This window comes from Chroicocephalus ridibundus, chromosome 6 (genome assembly GCF_963924245.1).
Source record: "Chroicocephalus ridibundus chromosome 6, bChrRid1.1, whole genome shotgun sequence".
Classification (NCBI taxonomy): Eukaryota; Metazoa; Chordata; class Aves; order Charadriiformes; family Laridae; genus Chroicocephalus; species Chroicocephalus ridibundus.
Genome location: NC_086289.1, coordinates 49,061,809 through 49,087,081, shown reverse-complemented (window position 1 = coordinate 49,087,081; position 25,273 = coordinate 49,061,809). Strand labels below are relative to the sequence as shown.

At 37.7% G+C, this 25,273-nt stretch overlaps 1 protein-coding gene across 7 annotated transcripts in view; it reads left to right on the top strand.

Annotated features, from left to right (window-relative positions):
- Positions 1-1,284: 1,284 nt before the first annotated feature.
- Positions 1,285-25,273, top strand: part of U2SURP (U2 snRNP associated SURP domain containing) — a 46,965-nt gene continuing 22,976 nt past the window's right edge. The window contains exons 1-15 of one of the 7 annotated variants that reach the window (XM_063337403.1): positions 1,463-1,525; positions 3,677-3,812; positions 8,962-9,009; positions 11,771-11,869; positions 12,963-13,077; positions 13,479-13,612; positions 14,757-14,798; positions 15,591-15,658; positions 17,637-17,731; positions 17,815-17,850; positions 17,953-18,035; positions 18,511-18,676; positions 19,766-19,977; positions 20,929-20,972; positions 24,116-24,220. In XM_063337403.1, the coding sequence (XP_063193473.1) occupies positions 11,777-11,869; positions 12,963-13,077; positions 13,479-13,612; positions 14,757-14,798; positions 15,591-15,658; positions 17,637-17,731; positions 17,815-17,850; positions 17,953-18,035; positions 18,511-18,676; positions 19,766-19,977; positions 20,929-20,972; positions 24,116-24,220 (1,193 nt within the window). In that variant the 5' untranslated portion in view covers positions 1,463-1,525; positions 3,677-3,812; positions 8,962-9,009; positions 11,771-11,776. Of the gene's footprint in view, positions 1,526-3,676; positions 3,813-8,961; positions 9,010-11,770; positions 11,870-12,962; positions 13,078-13,478; positions 13,613-14,756; positions 14,799-15,590; positions 15,659-17,636; positions 17,732-17,814; positions 17,851-17,952; positions 18,036-18,510; positions 18,677-19,765; positions 19,978-20,928; positions 20,973-24,115; positions 24,221-25,273 lie in introns of those variants that run through there. The other 6 variants (XM_063337404.1, XM_063337402.1, XM_063337398.1 and 3 more) reach the window with 6 other exon arrangements.

Genomic DNA, 25,273 nt, shown 5'->3' with positions numbered 1-25,273 from the left:
TTTGGTGTAGCGGACTTTGGAAGTAGAAATCATGTAACGTGGTAAATTTAACCTCAGGCGTGCCGAGGGGTGCATCTGGGGAGCAGCCTCCCGAGCGGGGCGGGCGGGCCCCTGTCCCCGGTGGCGGCGCCCGGTGACGGTCGGTGCCCGGTGGCGAGCTGTCCCTGCCCCCTGCCGGAGCGGGCGCACATGGCGGCGAAGGGCGACGTTTCCCCAGCTCCCCGCTATCCCTGTGAAGCTGCTCTTCACAGCAGGAACAAGAAATGGTTGTAGCTTTTAGTTTTGTCTACGCTGCCGGTCTTCCCTATTGATCTGTGTTTTCCAGCTTTGAGGGAGACTTTTCTCCTTTTCTCCAGCTCCCGAGTGAATGTTAATTTTCATAGCAGGAGCATTACTTCCACTAGCCAACCTATGTGACAGCCAGTGTCAGGACCTGCACTACGATGGTAGCCATGAAAAGACTCAGAGATAAACCTTCACCCTAATGATAGCGGCTGGCAGAGCAACACATATCTCATCAGACACCTCCCTGCACAGCTGGATGCACACCTGCAGCAGGCGAGGTTTCCTCAGAGTTTTGTTCTCCTCTCTAAACTTCCAGTCCTCTCCAGTTACCCCTGCCCTTCTCACCCTCTCCTTTTGCTTTCTTTTTGCCTCTTCTGGAAGCTCACGCTTCATCCTTTGCTGGCAAATGTGGTTATTGGCGTAGGCCCTGCTGCCTCCTTTCGCTCACACGGCATGCGTTGGGAGTTGGTGGATTTAAAGCTTTCATTAATTTCTGTGTATCTACTGTCTTTTCCTTAAGCATGATCTCAAGCCTAGCATCTTCCACATTATGCTGAAAATCCATAAAAGCCCAGGAATTCAAGATAAATGTAATGTGACCAGCAATGCAAGATAAATCTAATGTCACCTCTTGGTTATAATCCCTAGTAAAGCAATGTTCAATAAAGCAAGCAGCTGCGGTGGTGCGCTGTCAAACCCAGTAACGGCGGAGCTGCAGCGCTACCCTTTTCACTATTTATTCCTGGGCTTTTCGTGACTTGATGTAACATTTTTACGTTCCCTCCCGTCAGGGTTTCTCCCGCGTCCCCCGCAGGGTCGGACGTGCCGGTTCCCCGCTCAGCAGCAGGCCCCGGGCCCCGGCCGGGCCCGCCACCGCTGGGGGCGGGCGCCGGCTCCCGCCGCTGGCTGCCCGTCGCTGCCTGTCTCCCCGCAGCTGGTCGCTAGAAAGATCTGGGTCGCCTAGCGACTTCATGGGGGTTTTCTTCGGCTAACGGGAGAGCGAGAGCCGCGGGAAGGACGCTGGCACCGCCTGCGCTGTCCCCGCTGCTCGCTAAGGGGAGGGTACGGGCACAGGCTTTCCCCTCAGCCACATCAGTGGCTCGGCCATCGGCTTCCCGCCCTCCGCTCGGCGGGCTCGGTGCGATCGGCGCTCGCTTCCTCGCCGCCAGGGCTGATGAGCGAGGGGAGAGGCAAGATGGCGGACAAGGCGCCCAGCGGCTCGCAGAAAGCCAGTGGGAAGGTGAGGCCGTTCCGCGGGGCGACCCAGCCGCCCGCCGGCCCGCTCCGCCGCCGAGGGGGTACGGCCGCCGCCTGCCGGCGCGGCGGCGGGGCCCGGGAGTGGCGGGGCGGCGAGGCGCGGGCGGCGCGGCCTGCTCCGTCCCTGCTCTCCTCCCGGGTGACTGTGGGCCCCGGGAGGGGGTGGGGAGGCGGGAAAGGGGTGGCGCGGCGGGGCCGAGGGGCCCGAGCCTCCCGCGGGGCATCCCCGCTCCCCGGGACCGCCCTCGGCACGATTCTAGCCCGGGGCGACGGCCTCCTGACGTCCCCGCGCCCCGGCGTCGCGGCGGGGCGCGCTGTGGCGGCGGGCGCGGGCCGGCCTGTGCTAACGGCGCGTCCCCGGGTTTGGGTACGGACGGTTAGTTAATGCCCGAGTGCCACCCTTGCCCCTGCTAATTTCTGTCGTGCCGGGAGTCCTGATCCCCGCCGTGGGCTGGGGCACGCGTGGGGTTAGTTTCCAACTTGCGAGCCTGAAGCAAAACGGTAATTTGAGATGGAGTTTCTTTTGATTTGCGGTGGAATTACAGAGTTCACCAAAATCATCCTGGCGTTCCCCGCTCTCTTCGCTGTGCCCGCTCTGCTTCCAGTAGTTTTTGTACGTTGGATTTGCAGAGCAGAAGTCCAGGTCGTGCAGGAGTTCTGGCAAAGTTGTGCAGGGCTGAAGCCGGCGCCTGGCTGCGGGTGATGCCAGCCCGGAGCGGGCTGCTCGCTAAGCATCCCCCTCCCGCGGGGAGAGTAGGGGGTGAGACGTGTTTTGGGGGATGCGCTGGCAGCTGACGGTTTGAGGGTTAGTGATTAGTGAGGCTCCCTTTCACTCAGCCTTGTTGCAGGTTTTAGACCAGAAGCATATGAATCTTCCAGTTTGTTTTTTTTTTTTTCTAAATTTTATTATTTATTTTTAATTCTTTATTTTGTGTGCGAGTGTGTAAATCAGTCGAGGGAGAAGCTACATTTTGGCTCAGGAATTTCCAGTGCTACATAGATGAATAAATTTTACCCATTTTTGTATTCAGCTAAACCAGGATTTTTTTATTTTGTTGCTGCTAGGAAACTAGCTGAAATGTAGTTACTGAGAGCCTTTGCATGTTTACCCAGTTGGTGTTATTCGAGTAGGAGAGTTTTATTTTCGTTTGCCTCTTATGATCTATTCCAAATATTGCCAGGAAACACTTTTTGGATCTTGCATTTGGTTTGGAACTGCAAGTAAGAACTGGACAGAAAACTTTAGTAGTAAATTAGGTCTTAATTTATGGAGAATGGTTTCCAGGGAATAAAACATTTTGGGATTTCAAATATAATTAGACATGGAATAATAATTTAATTGTTGATTACTGCAACTGATAACATGGCACACAAAAGCAACCCAGATGTGATTCCTTTTCACAGTTACATCCCAGACTTTTTTGTTTTGTTGTTTACTATTTCTGTGCTGATTGTACTCTTTTTTTAATATACAATAATAGTTAATTTAGTAGAATTGTTTTCTGTTCTAGATCTCAGTTCTGCAGAGGTATGTGCAGATGCTTCACTTTTCACACTAAATCATCCATCCCATTGAATTTGATGGGACTGCTAGAGGATGTAAACTCAAACGTGTGCGTTAGGCCTGTTGAGGAGGTCCTGTATCTTGCCATCTATGTGCGGTTCCCCCTCACCCTTCATTTTCTCATTTCTCTAGACGTATATGCTGTGTTTCCAGTAGTCTTTTTCCCATGCTTTACTTTCTAGGTCTTCTTGTTTTATATTGCCAATATTATTTTATGTGCCAAAGAAAATAGTGCTGGTACATACTTGGATCCACGAGAATGTGTTTTGTTTTTTTTTTTTTATTGACAAGTAAAATAAAACAAGACATGGGATTTATTTATTGTAATTAATTTAATAACACAAGCATAAAAATGTGCATTTTTAGTTGAACCTGTATGAAACTGTTTAGCGTTTAATAATCTAAGCAAATAACAATTTTGCTCAATTTCTTAAGGTAATCATTTATCAGACACTTTGATTTTTTTAAAATCCCTTAAGATTTGTTTACTTACATATCAAAATTGAAGTTTTAGGCTCCATTTGCAAGTTATAAGAATAATTGTACTTGCAAAATGAATATGTCTTGTAGACTCCATAGGATATGTTTCAGTGGCAGTTCCAAGATGTGCCTTTGCTGGCTTCTAGCCTGCCTCCTGGGAAGACATGGTGACATTTTATTTTCTGTGAAGAGCTGTGGCCTAGCGTTTGAAGGCTTTGACACTTAAGTAAGATTCGTTTTTTCCCCTTCAGAATGTGTGGTGTTTGTTCTTCGGTCTTAGTGTTCACATACTGATTTTGAACATCTAGCTAGTTATTTTGTTTTATAATGTAAAATGAAGCTTACTTCAGTCAGGTGTTACCTGTTTGATTCGCTGTTTGAAAACTGTTGCTGGAGATAGTACATACAGGTCCAGGAGTACCCATGGCCTGTGTCGCGGTGGTGGTAGCTGCTTTTTATGATACTGTCAGCTTCTAAGTGACTTTGAGAGTCTCCGATGTGTAATGTGTTGCAAAAGCAACATCTATTCTTTTGTCACTTTGAGATTAGGACAGCAAGATAATGTGCTTGAGATTTCAAGAAATCTAAATAGGAAAGAAGGACAAAATGAAGGAAGAAAAGATAGAGATTGCCCAAGACTGCACAGGAGGTCAGTGTAGGTAGGATATGATTCTAAAATGGCAGGTACTGATTATGTTCAATTATTGTCTTGATGTAATGAAATATTGGCTACTCAATGACTCTGCCATTTTCTTATTTTATCTTCTGAGAATAGCGACTATTGCATGTCCGCTGCTCTTACATATAATACTGTATGAATTGGATACCGTGTGGTGGAAGAGATGATCCACTGGGACTAAGCCACAGGTTTCCTGTTTTTCATTCTAAAAGATGCTTTAGCAACATTCCTTAATCTTAAATGCATTTCTCAGGTTTATTGAGTAAGGTATGTGTTAATTAGGTGTTGAAGAACAGTGATTACTTGCTCGTGAATGGACAACTTTCCTTGGTAAGTTAGTGTATGAGGAGCAGCAATGTAAAATCTGTATGTGTAGTGAATTCCAGTTAGATGTAGTGTTCTGCAGGATGGTGAAACTTGCGATTTTTAACTTTACCTGTATTATTGTTCAACTGGTGACCAGGAGTGGGAGGTGGAAACATAAAAGGAGGTGTCCTCATTTCCTCTCTAGCAGTAGAAGGTTAAATGTTGGCAGCTCCTGTTCATCTGAGTTTAAGGTTATAATGGAATAACATTCCTTGCAAGTACTTTGGAGAAAACCGTTTTCCATTTACTTTTGTGTCAGCAAGTGACGTCCATTTAAATAATGAATAACATTAATATGCAGTATTCCAGTAAATGTAAAGAGTAAATAGATTGGCTATAAAATAATTTGCAGGTGTTTGTTTTCTAGATAGTTTGATAGAGAAAGGAAGAATAAAAAAGACAATTTGGGCTGGAAACCTCACCATCTTTGCTCGATTTTAACAAATTAAGCTGTGATTCCATTTGCTTTTCCTTGATATCTGTGCTGACACAAACCAATCCCAGCCTTAGCTATTTTTTCCCTCCTAAACACTGTCCTCTGTAGTTGATTTGGCATGACTGGGGGGAGGGAGCCTGCTGCGAATTGGAAACTGGTTTGGCTGAACCTCCCCAGTTCTCACTTTCCTGGGTGATCAGATAGATCTGGAAAAGTGATCTGGTTCCTTCTGAGCAGCTGCCCACTGTGGGGGCAGAATCAGTGGAAGGTGTTGAAACGGGGCAAGAGTGTCTTGCACCAGAGTTTCTCGTAAACAGTTTACCCTGAAGCTAGTAGTTTCTGCAAGGGCAGGGCTCTTATTTGTGTTTAAATTGTAGCCATTAAAGTTGTTAAAATAACATTCAGCATTTGGAAGGCCATGGGATTGTCTTCTGGGTTTTATTGGCAGCTTTTGTTGCTGTTTGTTGTTTTACTAAATGGCATCAGTATTAATTAAAAAAAAAAGAAGAAAAAAGAGAATTTGTTTATGTTATACAGCCTTTTTAAAGTATTTGTGAAGTAACATGATCATGCCAGTTTTACCCAGAGATTGTTAAATTTGGAGAAACTATGGAGAGCTGGATTTGTGGGCACTTGCACTGCTGACAGGAAGGAAGATTGGGAGAGGAGTCATCTCTTCTCTGTTTGGTTTGGAAGCTGCCATGAAGCTGGAAAAAAATTTAAACATCAGAATCTTGAGAGAGGGCTCTCTGCTTTGGCTTTCTGATAGGAATTTGTCATAAATCGCATTTGTATGGTCCTTTGAAGATTTTCTTTTTATTTATTTATTTTATTCTTTTGAAGGTTGAATAAACTTGGCTAGAGTTGGTAATGGAGACCTGACCTGACCTCCAAGACTGTGGTTTGACAGGGCTGTATTTTACTGAAATGCCATGTCAGCAGCCTGCATTGCTACTTCACTTATTCTGGCACAATTCTTTGAGTGACCTGTATAGTGAAAGAGATTGAGAAAGTGATCCAGCTGGAAAATAGTCTGGTTTACAGGGAAGGAAAACAAAAAAAAAAAAAGATAAGTCTAATGCAGAGTGGTAGAGGCAGCGGGTTGGGAGTAAGAGGACGTTTGTAGATTGTTTATGCTGTCAATAACTGAAAGATGGACTCATTGCATTTTTGAACACAAAGGAGCTATCCTCACATCTCAGCCATCAGCAGGTGCAGGACAGAGCTTTGGGTATGTTTCTTTCAACAGTTATTTCAATTGAGCTACTTAATGTGATGAGAAGCCTGTTCCAGGTTTCAACACAGGTGGATAATATCTTCTGGAATGCTCCGCTCTGTCAATGTTTAAAAGATACTGTGATTCTATTGAGTCAACTCAGCTGGTATAACTTAAGGAAACAAAATTGCTCCTTTTCTCAAGGCAGTGCAGATGGATGCAAAGTGCAGTGCTGTAAGAAGTAAGTTTTTTTAATAGCTGCTATTTAGAAACAGGCAGATAGCAATTTGTAATTTTGTCAAGAATCGCTTTGTCTTGTACTTTGTGGGTGCAGTTACTTGGATGGTCAGAAGCAGTACCAAAGGTATGAACTAAATTTATAGTTGGGAAGAGAAGACCTTAAAAATAAGAACTGTTTAAGGAGATGAATAATGTGGCTCTGCAAACCTGCTAGTTGCTGCAAGAGAAAGCTGGTTTAAAAGCTAAAACTGCTTTTAGAAGTTTTCACAATGCACGTTGTTAGAAATTCTGTTGCTTGGCTAACGTTCGGGGTGGTTTCTCCACAGTGCCCTTGTCCTTGTTAGCAGATTGGGGAGCGCCACTGTGCTTCTAGCTCAGCGACTTCCAGACTTTTTTGATCATTGGCCTGCTTTTCTGCTGTTAGCCTGCAGAATCTCTTGAATGCTGCAGTGCATTGAAAGACTTTCCAAGCAGTATCATCTGTTCTGTTGCTGGAGAAACAGATTTAGTGACTTAATTTTTTTTTTTTCTTACGTTCTTTCTCAGGATGTTGTGTCTCTAGTGTCATTGTACTGAGTGTTGGTACTGTTTGTTACTGTGTGTGATGCCTTGTTTGTTGTCCTTCCTATAAGCAGCTTCAGCACCCATCCGTGTTGGAAGGTGTTGCTTTCCAAAACTTCTGTAAATGAAACAGATGTGGAGAGTTGAGAAATGGTCATTTCTGTTATGCATTGGCCAAACAACCTCCTTCCCCCAAGCGGTGCTAGGTCTTCACTCTCAGTACACTAAGGCAGGCAGCATTGTATCAGTCCACCTTTGAGATTTATCTTATTAACTGCAGGTCTAAACATATTTTATTTTCTTTTTAAGGGTGGGATTGTAACTAATGTGTTTGCTGACGCAGGGTGGCAGCTGGCAGCAGGAAGAATGCTGTTTTCAAGCTCTGAAATTATTTTACACAGTGTCTTTCTTCTAACTGTGCGATGTTGTGCTATACATTCATAAACTCTCTGGGGGAGGACAGGTTTCCTTAAGCTCCATTCTTGCAGTATGTAGAACTGTGGATACCAGATTACTGATCTGAGTGCCATGATTTGTGATCTGAGTCACAAAAAAAATCCAGCAACAAATACAGAGGAAAAATTCGCAGGAAGGACTGTTAATAAAAGAGGCTTGTGATATTTGCTTCCACGTGTATTTTAATAAACTACTACTGGTACATGTGAACTAAACTTTTTATTACCTTCTGAGCAAAGATGTGCCTTGTGAGTAATGTATAGTATTGCAGGTAAGCAGATTTGGGAGGTCTTTGAGTGTAAGACTTATTGGGGGGGCCGTGTGTGTTGTCATTCCCCCCCCCCCCATTTTCTTAAGGAAACCCCGTTTGTATATACCTAGGAGCCTTTTTCTTCTCCCTTTTAAGGGTTTTATCTTTTTGTCTCTCTTTACCTTTGTGGACTTAGTTCTGGTCCTTGAAGTGCTGTCTAACACTTTTTCTGAATTGATTTGACTGTAAAACATAGGAATGTACTTGTTCAAAGATAAATATCTCTGTCTTAGTTGATGAAAATGCATGATGTGAAATGAAAACGAGTTCTAGTGAATTATCTTTTAGAGTAGCATTTGGTGCTTGTCCATTTTGGAAGACTGGAGATGAGCACTGTATATTACTATTTCTGGTAGAAACTGTAAATTCCTGGTAATAGGGAGAAGTGCTAATGTTCTGTAACTAATGAAGAGATTTCAGCTAGTGGAAATGTTTTATTTTGACTTAAATTTCAATTTAGATGTGAATTGTGCATCAGGCAGTTTGGTCTTAATAGATGTTATGTCAGTGAGGTTTTCTGGAATTTGGGCATTACATACTCTAAAAATGCATTCAGTCCTGTTCGTTGGAGTGTTCTCCATCACTTAAACTCATTTAAAAACCTCAGTTTTAAAAATGCCTGTGCACGTTTTGCATATTCACTGGTTTACATGTTACCGTTCAGTTACAGTTTAAAGTAATAATATTAATTAGAGCAGTTCTGGAAATGATTTTATAGTAAGGCAAATACAATCAAGGACTTGATGTAATCTTTAATACCCTTTAACGTCAACTCTTGCAGATTCAGTGTAACAAACTTAATTTTTTCCTTACAGTGGCATGTTTATAAAAATCCAGTTGTGGAAATGTAGACTTTTTAATGGTAGCAAAACAGTCTGTCTTTAATTTCTTGTTTGCCTTACATTGTTCACGCTGTGACCCTGTTCATTTACATCATTAAAATACATTACATGTATCTTTGTTCATGTTTATTTGGATGTTGACGTTGAAACATTCAAAAACATTCGAAAAACTGATGAAACATTCAAAACATTTGAAAAACTCACTAAAAAACCCCAGAGGTTGTTTGTTTCTTTTTCTGTACCTCACCTCCTGTTCATTCTCTCTTCAGGTCAGAGCACCAGATGCAGTACACACCACTGGATCTGCTGATACACATGTAAGTCCAAAATATTTAAAAACAGCAAAAAAAAACCCAAACCAAAAAATCCAGCCAAACCCACAAACTCAAAATAGGTGTGTTCTCTAAAGAAAACACTTGCTGCAGGCAGACTCTGTTGCATTGGGTATCTAATCTGCAGGTGTTTGTAAATGAACTATTGATTTTCATGTTTAAAAATATCCTTGAAACTTTCAAACTACCACTACTGTAGGAAACTCTGCTGCATGATGCTGCATTCATAATAGATACTTGAACAGGAAGAACCAGTAGGGTCTCCGTATATGTTTATCTCTTATACTGAGGAATAGTTCAAAACACAAGGTGATTAATTGAAAGAGTCACTGTGCATTAAAGTGTCTTTTCGTATTCAGTTGTCTTCTCAAAAATGAGTTGGTGGCCCTAATTTCATCCTTTATTTTTCTTTCTAATACACTTAAAGCAAAAGGTAAGAATAGTTACCTAGTCTTTTCTTTTTTTTTCCCCATTGAAGAGACCTTCACTTGGTTATGTGGTTAGTATGTTGCTTGAAGGCCTACCTATTTCTGAGCTAAAATGAAAACAATCAGCAAGAGCCAAACAGAGCGTTAATACCAGACAATTCATTCTGTGGTTTGGATTTTCTTCAAGATTTCTATTTGATTTTGTATATGAAAAAGTCAATTACTAGCTCTTAAATTGCTCATAAGATAACATTATTCAAGTTATGATAGCATAAACTTTCCATGAAGAAGTAGATCCTTTTATTGATTTGCTTTACTTGCTACAATTTGGGGAAAACTGCTCTTAAATCTCTTGGATATTTTGTATTGTCCATGGAACTGGGACTTCAGTTCTTTGTGCCACCTTATATTCAGTGCAGCTTTATGTTTAATGGGAGTTTGCTTTCATACAGTGATTTGATTACTCAGCTAGAAGCTTTCTCTTTGCTTCCATCATTTGCTTTACCCTGTATTCCATTTTTTGAAGGAGGAAGGCCTTCAAGTTTTGTTTAGCTCTGTTAGGAATTCTGTGAAGCTGCATATGGTTAATAATAATGTTATAATTGCCTACTGGAATGTAACTAGTAGGCATAAAGTAGTTCAATCCTATTAATTTATATTGCTGCAGCCACTTTGAAGGTAGTGGTTCTTGGCATTTTTTTCTGAGACCCTTTCTAAACTGAGGGGATCTTAGTGCCAGAACTCTTCTTATCCCACATCTGCTTCCCTTATGTCACTAGAACATATATTCACGTGGCTGATCTGCAGGTATTCTGGAACACTATTGTAAGAGATTATTTCCTGATGACAGGATAAACCTTGGGTAGGAGTGTGGTATTTGTTTTCTCTGTGTTGCTTTGCCCATGTTTTGCCAAGGTTGTATATTGTTTGTCATAGTGAAATATAAGCTGTCAACAGGAAAACTGGATTTTATTAACTTCAAAAACACACAGACGCATGAAAAGCTCCTGATAAATCTGCCACAGAAGCTCATGTCAACAAACATAGTGTCATAAACCAGATGACTCCACAGATAACACTGCATTAATTTGTAGCTGATAATTTTCCTTTTAATGATGAAGTAGGAAGCATTTTTCAAAGAAATATGAGCTATTCTGGTCATACGCTTGGCACAGATCTAAGAGGTATTTGTGATACTAAACAAGGATTATAAACTGAAGGTGTTTCAAAGAGTTGTTTTTCACAATGCTTTTTCATATGTGAAAAATTCTGAATAGGAAGCTGATACTAGAAATAAAAGCCTTTACAAAGACAATTACTCCCAGAGGAATTCTTTTCTTTTTTTTAAAGAACTGTCATTGCAAAAGTGGTAGTTTTAAGCATCACTGTGCAAGTACATCCAAAATATCTTGAAAATAAAGGCTAATAGCTTATCTTTTGGTCTTTTGGGGCTTTTTTTCTTGTTCTTGTGCTGGTTCTTTATGGATTATTGTGTTAACCTAGGATTTTCCAGAGAAGCTGCTTCTCTCCTCTCCTTCCCGTTGTCAGTGTCTTTTGAACATGGCCTTCATCCTGTCGTCCTTCCTCTCTCAACACTTTACTGCCTGTTAACTAACTAAATAGAATCTTAAGAATTCTCATTCCGTACTCTCCAGAAGTGGCTGTTATGTGGAGTCCTTCCTTCATCAGGGTTTCAAGAAGGGAGGAATGGTAGTTAAATTACCTAAACCAGAAGGATTCTAGGAACTAAATAGGAGGTCTTTTGGTTTATTTAACTAGTAGCTGAAAACCTCACAAATACATTTTCTTCTTCAAGCAAAAATGCCACATTTAACCTTGAAGTACAACTGAAATTTAACATCCATTTTGTTCTTCAGTTACACCTGTTCAACCTTGCACAAACATTCTTCTGACCAAAATAGTCAGAAAAGCTTTTAGAAGTTTTTTTTGTTTTTTACATTCTGGAAATTGCGATGATCAAAAAGGAACTGTAGTGCAAAGCATGTATTTCCAAAGGTTTAGAAACTGCATGTTGCATAATGATAAGATCTTCAGGCTCTTACAGCAAGTACCCGTCAGTTTTCAGCTGTGCTTGAGTGGTATATTAAAAGCTTTCTCATTACACCAAGGGTTATTTGTTTTTTTTAAAAAACACAGTTTTAAATTTTTTGGTTGTATTAGATAATGGCAAGTTCAGAGAGAAGTACAGGAAGCCTTTGTTTTGTTTAGGTTAAGTCACTTCAGGTAGAAAGTTGCTGGTCCAGACCAAGGTAAAGAGTAACATATTTTTAATATTTGTTTTCTTACTCCTTTTGCAGCCTGTAATGGAAAGCAAACTTAAAGCATTCAGTATTGGCAAAATGAGTGCTGCCAAAAGGACTCTGAGCAAGAAGGAGCAAGAAGAATTAAAAAAGAAGGTAATGGTATACCATGAGTATTTTATTTTGTATGCAGAACTGAAATAAGTTTGCTTTTAGGTTACAACCAGCTTTATCAATGAATTTCTTTATTTTGATAATTTTAGCTTTCTAAGAATGAAAGTGAATTATATTTTGGGTGTTTAATTTGTTCTTGGCATCCATGGCATTAAGATAGGGAGAGAGACTTGTGTCTCTCTCCTCATGTCTGAGAAATCAAGTTCTCTGGCTTCCTGAAATACTGAATTACAACAACCCATTGATTGTTGTGTCGCTCAACATGAAGACACCTTAGGTTATTTTCTGTTCCTTCTTTGCCCTCTATCATTGGATTTCAGTAATTAGAAATTGTTTCCTTACATGCCCTTGTTATTTTGTAAAACATATTTTTGTCTAATGGCTTCTTTTGGAATTAATAAAAACAGTAATGTTTGATATTGAATTTTAGGATACTCAGGAGCATCCAAATTTTAGGAAACATGTAGCTTATAGTTGGTAAGGTGGAAGTTTTGAAAACTTTTGGCTTTGAACTTTACACGCACAACTCTTACTATATTTCAGTGGGATATCTTCTGCTAGGTTGTTGGAAATACTAGCCTAAAGAAACGTGGTAGTGCTACATTTAGTGTCTCGCTCAACTTTATTAAGTCATTGAATTAACTTCTTCTCTGGGAAATGCATAAAAGTGATCCAGTTGTTAATCTCCTTCAGTCACATGGGTTGAGCATAATGGGTAAGATGGAATATGTACTGTTCTCTGATGCTTAGGTCAACAAAGCTGCAGTTTCATGATGTGTGTCTTTCATATGATCTCTTCTGTTTGGCATCTTGAGTGTTAAATTGCTCTGTAAACTCTTGTAAATGAACAGCCGTATTTGAGCATACATGCCTTATTCGCTTTATGTATTACGTGCTGTGTTCTTCCTGCATTTCTCAGAAATTTGAATTCTCTCTAAAATTGAAACTCATTTGATGCAGTTTGTAGCATGAACTCTAGAAAATAAAAACGAAGGTCACATAGCTAATTTAAGAATAGCGGTCTAGTGAAAGTTGTTCAGTGATGATAGTAAATAGATTAACATTTGCTACGTAGGAGGATGAGAAGGCTGCTGCAGAAATTTATGAAGAATTCCTTGCTGCCTTTGAAGGAAGTGATGGTAATAAAGTGAAAACATTTGTAAGAGGAGGAATCGTTAATGCATCTAAAGGTACAACTAATCTTTTTTTGGGGGTGGTGGATCATCTGGCTTTGAGTAAAGACGAAGATTGACTTTGAGTTGCATTTTAAAATTAATATGTTACATTAAAAGCAGCAAAGGGAACTTGATGCTAAAATCTGATTTATGCTTTGACTCGTTAGTTGGGTAGTGAGGTGATTTGTCTTTTAACCTCAGAAGGAAAAATGCTCTGTTTTAAAATACCTAATCTGTGTTCTTTTTCTCATGTTAAAAGGTGTTAAATTACAGAAAGTTTGTATTATCACTTTTTTTAATGAAATAATATATTTAATTGAATGAACAAGACTAAAGAACAATGGCGTTCTTTCTAATGAACAGTATTGTGCAGCATTAGTTAATACAATTTGGTTTTAATTTGCCTTTAATTTCAGAGGAGCATGAAACTGATGAAAAACGGGGTAAAATCTATAAGCCTTCATCACGATTTTCAGATCAAAAAAATCAACCAAGCCAGCCATCTAATGAGAAGCCTCCATCACTCTTAATGATAGAAACCAAAAAGCCTGTAAGTTTCTTATTTGAATGTTTACCCCATACTTAGGAAGTATTTAGAAGTGCTTAGAAAAAGGTCTGTGTGATCTTGCAGAGTATTTTTTTTTTTTCTGCATTTATCACATATTAATGTAAGGTGGAAATTTTGATTTGCCTAATCCCATAGCAAATAACAAGATGATGAAATGCAGAGGTCCAGTAGCTCTGTGTCCAGCATGATATACCTAGTACTGCACTTTGATTTGGCGGCTTTATTTTTTTACTGTATTCCTGCTAATCGAGACAGACTTCTCAGGAGTACAGATTTAGTGACTGTTGCAAAGTAACAGTATCTCCAGTCCCGAGAATTTGTGAAGTTTAGAAGCAATTCTTCTTGCTGCCATCTGTTTTTAGGTTTTTATAACTTAAAAAAAAAAAAATTGACCTTTGCACTCATGCAAGTTTTTCTTGGTGAGGTTTTTGAAATATTTTTTTGTGGTAATGTTTGAGAAGACCCTTTAGCTCTTTGAGTTGTACCAAATAAGTTGTAGAACTTGCACATTTTTGAAGCTGAACACCTCGTTTTTATTTAATTGATTTTGACTTCTGCATGGTTTGATACTTTTTTTTTTGTTCTTAAACTGAGATTTCATCATGAAAAGTAATGGAAATATTATGAACTAACTTAGTCTTCAAGTCAAGTGATAGTTACGTATGATTACTGTTACTACTGTATATGTGTAATGTGTAATTAATGTCTTGGATGTCTTTAAAAAGTCTTTTAATAGAGCTTACTACAATTTTTAAGCTTCAGTGAAACATTTATGGTACTGCCTGTTAGGGTGGGAAATGAGATGTAATATGGTAGTTGTGAGTAATCCCATCCTAGCCTCCCTACCAGCTCTAAGTAAAACTCAAATTTAGGTTAGTGGGATAATACTGGATGGCAGTTTTGATTTTCATTGTATGTAAAGCTCTACAGTTACAGATATGAATTGTAGCATTTATTATTATGCTGAGCTCTGTTCTGTCATATGCAAGTGTTTGTACTGTAAGAATATTACTGCTTTTCAAATTTGTCATAAATACTTATCAAGTAATGCAATGAGTTTACTCACTTGCCCTGTCCAATGGTGATTGAAGATAATGAGGTAAAAATGATTTTATTTATTTGGCAGACCCTCCCCAAAAACAAAAACAAACAAACAACTTTGCCTGGGGTGAGTAGGAAGTCCAGTTTTTCCGAAGCTGTAGTGTGTAACACAATAAATATTTTGTATGTCTGCCTATTGGAAACGTTTTCATTTAAATTTGGTTATATAAAAGCAATGTTCTTGAAGATAAGAGTTCAGATGAGTTAGTTAAGGTCCATATGTTACAGTAAAAAAAAAAAAAGTAACATTACAATTTCCATATTTGGCATTCAAGAGTGTTTTTTCTGAGGATCTTGAACTATTTAGAGTAACTGTTTTTTCAGACCTGTATTTATAGCCAAAAGGAAGCAAAAGAAGGAAATTCTTTTCACGTAGAATGTTTGTGGATAAAATAATTAAATATATATATGTAAAATAATTTACATATATATGTACCCACATATATCAATTTAATTAGAGCATGATGGTTTGCTAGGGGTGGAGTCTGCTTCTAAGTTTCTAAGTGGAACAGACTGACAAAATACATTACAGATATTTTAAATTTGTATGTTGTAGAGAGAGTGTTTGATCACACATGCTGCATTGTAATAATGAGAAGTAACAAAGTTTAGTTTAAGCTGTCCTTAATTTTATATTTTCTAGCTTTGTGTTTGATAGCACTCAGTCTTAATGTCTTCAAGTCTGTATGTTTTGTTGTTTTGTGTTTGGTTTTTTTTTTTCTCCTGTAGTTTACTTGGTTTGAAAGCTGTGGGTAAAATATGCATGGAAATTATCTAAGATTTTGTTATATAGATGTAATTTTTATTTTTGTTTCATTTTTATCTGCTGAAATGTTGGCTGATATATCTTTAATTTTAGCCTTTGAAGAAAGGAGAGAAGGAAAAGAAAAAGAGTAATTTGGAACTTTTTAAAGAAGAATTAAAACAGTAAGTTTGACTAGTTTTTACTGTAAATAAAGAAGATGCAAGGTTTTTACGTTGTTTTTACAGGCAATATTTAGATCATTCTTGCTAAGTTGTTTCTCAAAGTAGGTTTTTGTTTTGTTTTTTCTCAAAGTGCTTGTGGAGTGGTATGACTTAATTAACAATGGCAATATAATTAAACAGAGCTGAATGCATACTGAAAGATGCTTGGTATGTGTGTCTTCGATTTGTCTGGATAATTACAGAATTGCAGAGTAATTTGGGTTGGAGGGTCATCTAGTCCGACCCCCTGCAATGAGCAGGGACGTTTTCAGCTAGACCAGGTTGCTCACAACACTATAGTTCCCATCTAATTATTTCTGTGCTGTTCCTTGATACTTCTCCCCTTTCTTATTATGGTGATTGGCAATAGGATGTGTTTAGCAATATTGCTGAAAAGGACTTCTGTTTTGCAATCTAGCATTGACCAGAGGCTATAAAATGGTCAAAAAAACAAACCAAAGAAGCCCGGTATGCCGGCTTAAATCTTCGTCTGTTGAAGTGAATGGATTTCTTTGCATGTCAGAGGTGTTTGATTGTGACCTTTGAAACAGTTTAGTACTGCATTCCTAAGCAGAATAATGTCCAGAACAATTAATAAAAAAAATTACATATGATTGCATAAAGTATTTCAGAGATTCTAGTAAGTGAATGACTGGCTATGTTTCCAAAGCTACCGAAGATGATTTTTTGGATAAGTTAGGTGTGAACAGAACCAGCCATTTACCAGGATAAAAAATGGAAACCTAGGTTTGCTTCTTTGACAGTTGCTGTCAGTATGTTACTTAAAAATGGAACTTGGGACACAATTCTGTTATAAATTAGCAAGCGTGAACCTGTAAATGAGAACACTTGTTAACATGGTCTCATGCGTCATTAAAGTTAGTGAAGATAGAGCAAGACACGTAGGTACTGTAATGGATAAGGATGTGCAGGTTTTTGGTGTTTTCTCTTGACGGGCATGTAGCAAACTGAAATGTGTATCAGATTCAGGAAGAATAAGAAGTTTTGTTAGTATCTCTAAAACTATATCCGGAGAAATTGTAGTATGAGGTTGAGCTTTTGTATTAATGCAGAAATAAGACTTGTAATTAAAGTTTAGAGATGTACTTCAGCTTGCATGATTCTAAGTGCAAGCTGAATAACGCTTCAAAAAGCAGGTTCTTTCATTTTTGAATGTGTAATGCAACAGGAAGAGCAGCACATGTGTATTTGCCGTAGTGTTAGAGATGGAAAATGAAATAATCTGTATGCATTAGAAAACAATAGGTACTGCATTATAAATTCATAAATGGCTCTTGTGAGTAGTGTCTGAACTCCACTGCGATCTAATCATTAGTTGATATAAATGAATTGAAATGGCAGCCTTGTATTCCTGGTACACAGTATCTTCATACAAGGATTTAAGGCCAAACTACAAAGAACCAAATAGTTACTCATGTGAGTACTGTCCTCGGAGATATAAACTGAGATGAGGCCCTGTATCTTCTGGAAATTGTCGTATGGGGGTGTCTGTCACCCTACAAGGTGGCAGCCTACATGAATAAGGCTTAGACAAGGTCGAGGAGAAATAGACACTAAGGAATTGTGTGCATCTTGGAAAGTCATCTGAACAGACAGGGGATGTCTGGCAGTGGGATGTGGAATTAGGGTCACTTCTTCAGAGGACAATTCTTATTTCTGGTCTTGTAAACTGATTTTCAAACCGAGTCAGTTCTGTTTGAGATTAAAACACAGTATGAATGAGAAAGCATGCAGCTGGAATAATTCTGCTAGGTATATTCTAATTGATTAAACAGAATTTCAAGCATACTCACAATTTGAAATTTTTCACAAGCCTGTTGTTTAATATTAAATAGTCTTCTATTTCTAAAGTTAATTGAAAATTTCAGAATAAAAACCTCAAAAAGTTATTGTTACTAACATTAAACTTGTTTTGTAGAATACAAGAGGAGCGTGATGAAAGACATAAAACAAAAGGTAGATTGAGTCGTTTTGAACCACCCCAGTCAGATTCAGATGGCCAGCGTCGTTCAAGTAAGTAGATGTTATTTTTTATGTTTGTTTGTGCAACAAAATTTGTGGACTAAAGTATATATATTTTTCTTCTGTTTATTCAGTGGATGCTCCTTCAAGAAGAAACAGATCGTCTGGTGGTAATACAGATTCTTTTCTCATTCAATATAATGTTGTTACTTAAATGCATAGCAGGGATTATGACTTTTTTTTTTTCCCTATTTTTTCCTCCATGATTGTAGTACTGGATGATTATGCACCAGGGTCACATGATGTTGGAGATCCAAGCACAACAAATTTGTATCTTGGAAACATTAATCCTCAAGTAAGTTTGGAGCGAAGGAGTGAAGTGCAGTGGTGACATGTTTGGGTCCAGCTGCATTTCTTATTTTAGTGGCAATTTCCCCCTTCTTTATTTTAAATAAAATGCATATGTTTAAACTCATATACTAGGTAAAATTGGTGACTGTAGAGGCAGTATTCATTTAAATAAATAAAATGATGCTGCGAAAGTTAAGGTTTAGACTATCAGTTACTAAATGCAAAAATGCTCAGTTAAAATAATTTTCCATGGCTATCTCCATGCAAGGTGGATCATATCTTAAAAATTTGTGTACTCTGTTTAAAATGCAGGTTTTCTTAATTCTTATTTTTGCAGTAGATCACATTGGGGAGGTATCAATGAAGTGCTGTTTTTCAAGAAACTCAGAAAACTAAAATCTTGACATTTGGACAATAACATGAACAAGTATCTTGGAAATACAGTAGCAAGATGTCAATTTTTACCTTTTTTCACGTAGATGAATGAGGAGATGTTATGTCAAGAATTTGGACGCTTCGGACCATTAGCGAGTGTTAAAATTATGTGGCCAAGAACTGATGAAGAAAGAGCAAGAGAAAGAAATTGTGGCTTTGTTGCCTTTATGAACAGGAGAGATGCTGAAAGAGCGTTAAAGAATTTAAATGGTAAACAGATTTCTCAGTCTGGAATTGTAATTATCTTTGTAGGAATATTGAGGAGTAACTGTAAGCATATCTTGAAGTTGTTTTATCAGACTAGTGATAGATATGCTGTAACTCCAGCAGAGACCACACTGGCAGTGATGTTAGTTTACACTGACTGCTTACTGGCAGGTGAATGTCATCAAGCTATAGCATACACAAGGGTTGGGAATACTGGTGGCTTTTGCTGTGATAAAGATGTAAAACAGCCAAGACTGTTACAAAGATGTGAGTGGGAGGTAATGTTTGATAATCTGTCCTCCGTAAACAGACTATTTTAAGAAGTAATCTGTTATTTATAGAAGTTTACCAACGATATTTTTTTTGTGAATAACTAGTGCACAGGATATAATCATTAATTGGTGATAAATATGTTATATTCTTTTGAATAATGGCTAAATTCCTCATACTGAAGAGGTAACAGCACTACACCAGACATGTAATTTTGTGTATGGACTATCTTGTCTATCTTCCATTTGAAAAAAAAGGAAAAAAAATCTTAGGTGATGAAGAAAGCTATGTCTTTACATTTCAGGAAGAGCCTGAAAATCAAAAATCAGCATCCTTGACAAAAAGAATAAAAAATGAAAGGTAGCCCTTGCATAGCTTACTCAAAATGGTCCTTTACTAGGGCCATTAGTAAGTAGGCTTACAATATGTAGGAGGTCTAATTGTTTATTATGTCTGGTTTTGAAAAACATCATTTGAAATAGTTTTATCATGGACAAAGCATTTTTGAATAATTAAAGTGCAGAAATAATACCATTTAAAAATTACTGTGTTCATTCTGAAGTGCTGAATATCAAAAGTTTTTAATTTTTGTTTTCCCCTCAACCATTCAAGTAATTGTTCACTGTAGTCTCCTGAAAATGTACATCGTGGGAAGATTAATAAAATATTTCATGTAATAGGCTTTCATTTGCACATGGTATAGTCTGATAGATTTGCTTACAATCAACAACGTAAGCAAAAGGAAAACCAGGCCAGGCAAATCTAAATGGTGCACTTGTATGAGAAAATCTTGAGCAACACAGAACCACTTTACTTTTTCAGGCAAGATGATTATGTCGTTTGAAATGAAGCTAGGTTGGGGCAAAGCTGTACCTATACCACCACATCCAATATACATTCCGCCTTCTATGATGGAGCATACCCTCCCGCCTCCTCCGTCGGGACTGCCTTTTAATGCCCAGCCTAGGGAGAGATTGAAGAATCCTAATGCTCCGATGTTACCACCACCAAAAAACAAGGAAGATTTTGAGAAGGTAACTTACAGTACCCTGGGCCATAGCTCATTGTTAAATACTACATCTGTGACAGTATTTCAGTGGCTTCATAGATTTGCTTTGTTCAGGCTGACTTTGGCGGCCCATAGTGTACAAACTCGCTGGCTCCCTGCTGTAGCCCAAGGGAACCTATGTAATTCCTGAAGCTCTGTTTGATGTTTGTGTTAGGGTACAGTATATTGGGTCTTGATTTGTTTTAGTGATGCTTTGAATCTGGCTATCATTTTCCCCCTCCAGGCTCCCTGGATTTTTTTCTCCTACGTCCCCCCCTTTTGTTGGCTGCCAAATTGCAGTATCTAAATTGTTTTCTTTAGAGAAAAATACTACATTTTAATTTGGGTAGCATTATTATTTTTGCACTAGAGGAGTTGATGTATTTTGTGTAGAAGGTAATTAATCTGGACATTGAGTAAGTATTTTATGCTACTTATGGAGTCAGTTTTCAAACTTTTTATTCCTGGGATATTAGCTGATAAAAAGGGTAAGTATCTTGTAATCACAAACCAACTTGATTTACATTTGTAAGAGTTTGTTGATTTCTTTGAATGACACTTAAATGTTAGGGCTGGTTTTTTTGTAAGACTTGGGAATAAAGTAATACCAACGTGATCCAAGTCAAATAGTTTAGAGTCTTTTCATACATTTAAGAACTCCTTTCTTAATTATATTCAGCGTAGTACCTATTCAGTGCATCAATGTACATTCTGACAGGAATGTTCCGATACTTTGCAATTAGTGAACCTTTATGGTTCACTGACACAACCATTTGCATTTTGTGTAATTGCTTAGTTATAACTTCACAGCAGTGATTGCCTGCAAAACTTGTGATAGATGTGTAGTATTTTCATTGCATATGTATATTTTTGCTTGTTACTTGTTAACAATACTCACATATTCTATGTTTATTATCTGATGTGACTTCATATACAGACTCTGTCGCAAGCCATAGTCAAAGTGGTTATCCCAACAGAAAGGTACATGTTTTTCTTTATTATTACTGATCTAAATATAGAAAATTTCCCCTTCGGAATTTTAAAGAAAAATGGTGATGTTGAGGAAAAGGTAATGGCTTGACTGAGCAATGGTTCTTTGATGACGCTTGAGAGAAGTGTGTGTGTTTTACAGCCTTATTATCCTTATTTTAATAACTTTTTTTTAGTGAGGATAGATTTAAGTAATTACCTTTTGTGTTGAATTTCAGCACTAGAAGTAGTTACAGGGTAATTTTGTGAGTGAACACTAGGGTGAAGTAGCTTATCTTAGAGGCACTGAATAAGTCCTGACATAAATTTCTGAGTACTTTACACTAGGAAGCAGCTGTAGGGTTTTTTTATTCCTTTTTTTATTCCTTTTTTTTTTTTAAACTTGTACAATTTGTCAACAATTCAGTTAAAATCAGGTTTTATTTCTGTTTGGCTTTGTTTTTCTTTTTTTTAAATGTGCAACAGTTAATAATTTTGCTCACTGAAAAAGATAGTTCTGTATTGCAAGGGTATTTTTACATTTTGGTCCCCATCAGTGCTCCTACATTCACACTAGTCTAGGCATGCTCTTGCTCAGTTAAGCTAAGACCTTTTCCCAAACACAGGAACACAACACTGTTTTAAAAGTAAATAAGCACAAAAGACTACCAAATTCTCTTTGACATTGGCCTTGGTGAGCAACACCAGCTGAACTGTCTGCGGCAGCGGGGGACCAGGAAAACATCATGGGATGGATTGGGAAAGTATACAGTTTTTGACCAGACATTGGTACGATCGGCTCCAATAAATGTGGTTTTATTATAAGTGAAAAACTTTTTTTTTGTTGGCCAATTTAAGCTAAATGACATTTTAAAATAATGCACTTAAAACTGTCATCTTTTTTTACTACACTGTTTTAATTGTCACAAAAATCCCTTTTTTTCTTTTTTTTACATGTGTGTGGGGGGGAAGAAAGATTTCTAAAGCTAGTTATAGTAGTATATTAACATATTTCTCATTAGATGCTCAGATGCACTAGTATTTTTGATGAAATTTTAGGAAAGTATGATTTTTGTTGGGTAGATACATGAATAATTAGGGCGACTTGGGCGCATCTTGATTTGAGAAACATACTGAGTAGTAGAACAAGTAGTTGTAGAACTGTACAGTGCTTACAGAGTAATTAGCTTTCAGAGAAAAAGATGTTTCCATTTTATTTACAGTAGCATTTTGAAAGCTCGTATGATAAGAAAAGCTTGTTTTAATTGAATTGTATTTGAAAATACTTTTAATTTTTTTTTCATTATAACTTTCAAGGGTGCTAATGACAACTGCCAAGACAGTGCATTACATCTTGCAAAAATTTCAACTGACTTCTGTGGGATAATATGTTTAATTATTCTCTTCTTTTATTTGAAAATTTTCAATACCCGTTTGTAACATCTCTTACTGCTTCTTAGCATTTACTAAACAGAAAACTTAGAGTGTGCACAATCAAGTGTTTTTTTGAGAAATTGACTTTCAAGTAGTCATGTCTTATATACCAAAATGCATGTCACACTCTCTTTCAGACATGGGAGGTACTGAATCGTTTTTCGTATATCTGAGGTCTTTCCAAAGCAGATGTTCTTGTTCAAGCATAAGCTGCTCTTATGCAACTTTACTGTACTGAAAGAAAAATTAGCTGAAAACCAATGGCATGGTTCTGCAGGAAGCCAGAAATGCTCAAATTGAGCTTGCCTTAGAATAAATGAGTGGTGTAATAGCTCAGAGGCTTGAAAGCTAGTTATAATTTTTTTTTTACTGATGTTTTCAAATACAGTTCATGTAACAAGGACAGTCTTGCTATTTAGACTTTCAGAACACTACTTTAAATAAAATGGCTACAGCATTATTGAGACTATGTCCTTTTTACAATGTTTCTGGGATTATAAAAAACAGACAGGAAAATTGAGCTGTAGGTAGCTGTTTGGGGTTTTTTTTATGTAGTATTTGAGGCAAATGTAGATTTAATGCTAGCTGGTATAAAATAGAACATTTGCTAAGTTTGCAGATGGCAGGAACAGGTTTTTATCACTATGTTTTTAAGTTGAAATTTTTTTTTGATCTAGTGCATTATATCTGTGGCAGAACTTCCAATACTCATGGTAGAAAATAATCACTTTAAAAATTGCTAAAAGGAAATCTAATGAGATATGCGGAAAGAACTAATATCCATTTGTTACATCTAAGAAAATAAATTAAAAAAAGTAAAAATCTGTAATCACATTTGAATGACATATGCTGTGAAGCTTTTCATATACATAGGTAATCTATATTTGAAAATTCAGGATCCTGTTTCCAAAAAACCCCAAAAGGTTGGAAGCTGATCACTGTTCTTTATAAAGCTTATATGATTGTCTCCTGTTGGCATGTTTATAAGTGGCTCTTATAAGTGGCGTTTTCAGATGTGACTTGAAAAATGTGCACTTCACATCTGTTTCTTGCCTGTCTCGGGATGTAATGCTGAATGAAACGAATACAGATTTTTATTTTTTTTTAATTGTGATTTGATTCACTTGATTGTGTGAGGGAGGAAACATTAGATGGTCTGACATGAAATCATGGACAGTTTTGTTTTATGTTACTAGTTGAGTCTTGACCAAAAAGAGATTATCTAAATTTAATAATTGTCATCAAGAAGGCTATTTGCTTTTCCTTTCATACTTGAATAGTTTGAAAGCTGAATGCAGTTTCTATTGAATATTCAGAAGTATGCGTGTATACTTTTGAGCTTGGTCTTAGTTCTAGACAATTTAGATGAGGGTTTAGTTGTTGATAGTTAATTGTACTTTGGTGTTCAGTTGCCCATTTATGCATGAGGACTATCAAGCTTCTACTAAGCAAGAGATGGTTGTAGGCTAAGGCGTGGAAATTCAGGAAAGAGGTCTCCTCTTAAATTCTTACTCCACCACTCCTAGGCATGTTTTTATTTTAGAATGCCCATGTCTATGATGCAAGGCTATACTATGTTCCATGTTACCTTATCTCTTATACAGTTTTCTTAACAATACGGCAAAATAATCTCCTGCACAGTTGTAGTATCTTAGGTGGAGTGTAGTTTTATATAGTGTTAGGTCTGAATCAATTTTTCTTTAACTGTGTTGTTGTTGTAGGAATTTGCTCGCTTTGATACATCGAATGATAGAGTTTGTGGTACGGGAAGGGCCTATGTTTGAAGCCATGATCATGAACCGAGAAATCAACAATCCAATGTTCAGGTGCTTATTACTTTGCTTCATTTTGAAATAGCGCTAACTGTTTTCACTGTTGCTAATATTTTGCATTTGTGAAATACTAATAAGAGTTGGTTTTACTATATCGTATCTTGTGTGCAGATTTAAATCTTACAAATTGTGCAAATGCTTATGCTATCTTTCTGTGAAGAAGAATGCACTTTTATTCCAGTTGTTACTAATCTGTACATATCAATAAATAAAATATCATATACAGACTATAAAAAACATCTGTATGTATATAAAATATATATATACTAGATCAATAAAATTATATTTTAAACCTATTTTTCTGAGGGATTTAAAGTTATCAGTGGAAGCAATAGCATAAATTTAAATAAAAAAAAAATGCCCCCCAAAAAGATAGGCTATGATGCAAGGCTATACTATGTCCTCCTCCTTCCCTGAGACAAACTCAGCGTAAAGTCCAGTCTTCCCAGAGCCTAATTTCTAACCTTTAGGAAGAGCTGGGAGTCATTTTTCTTTGATGTCGGTGCAAACAGGATTAAACCTTAGCTGACACAGTGAACTTGTCAGAATATCCAGCTCTGGTCATTAATGGAATAAAAAAGGATCCATTTCCAAATTTCTTGTGAAATGCAGTCTCTGATAAACTTTTTCGGGGGAATACTGTATGACCTTTTAAAAATGTTTTATTTGCAGTAAGGTTGAAGTGCTTAACTTTGATTTTTATATGTAAACTGAGAAAATATGCAGGTCAAAATACCTTGGCCATTAAAAATGGCCTCTTCTTTTTTTTTCCTGATCCTGCCAGAGTGTTCTGACAGACAGTTTACTAGTCAATTTCAAGTCATTTAATACTCAATCTGAGTAACCTAACTGTATAACTACGAGTTCCTGCTCCGCTTGTGCTGAGGTTGCAGTTGCTCCAGTAGTGACTCTTTGCACTGATGATTCTTCTGCTGTACTGTGGTGCTCCACAGTCCTTTTTTCTGCCCCTGCTTGTTCGGCTTTTGACTTCTGAGAAATGCTTTGTGTCTGTGGAATTCTGCACTCTGCTGTGGAGTGGTTGCGCTT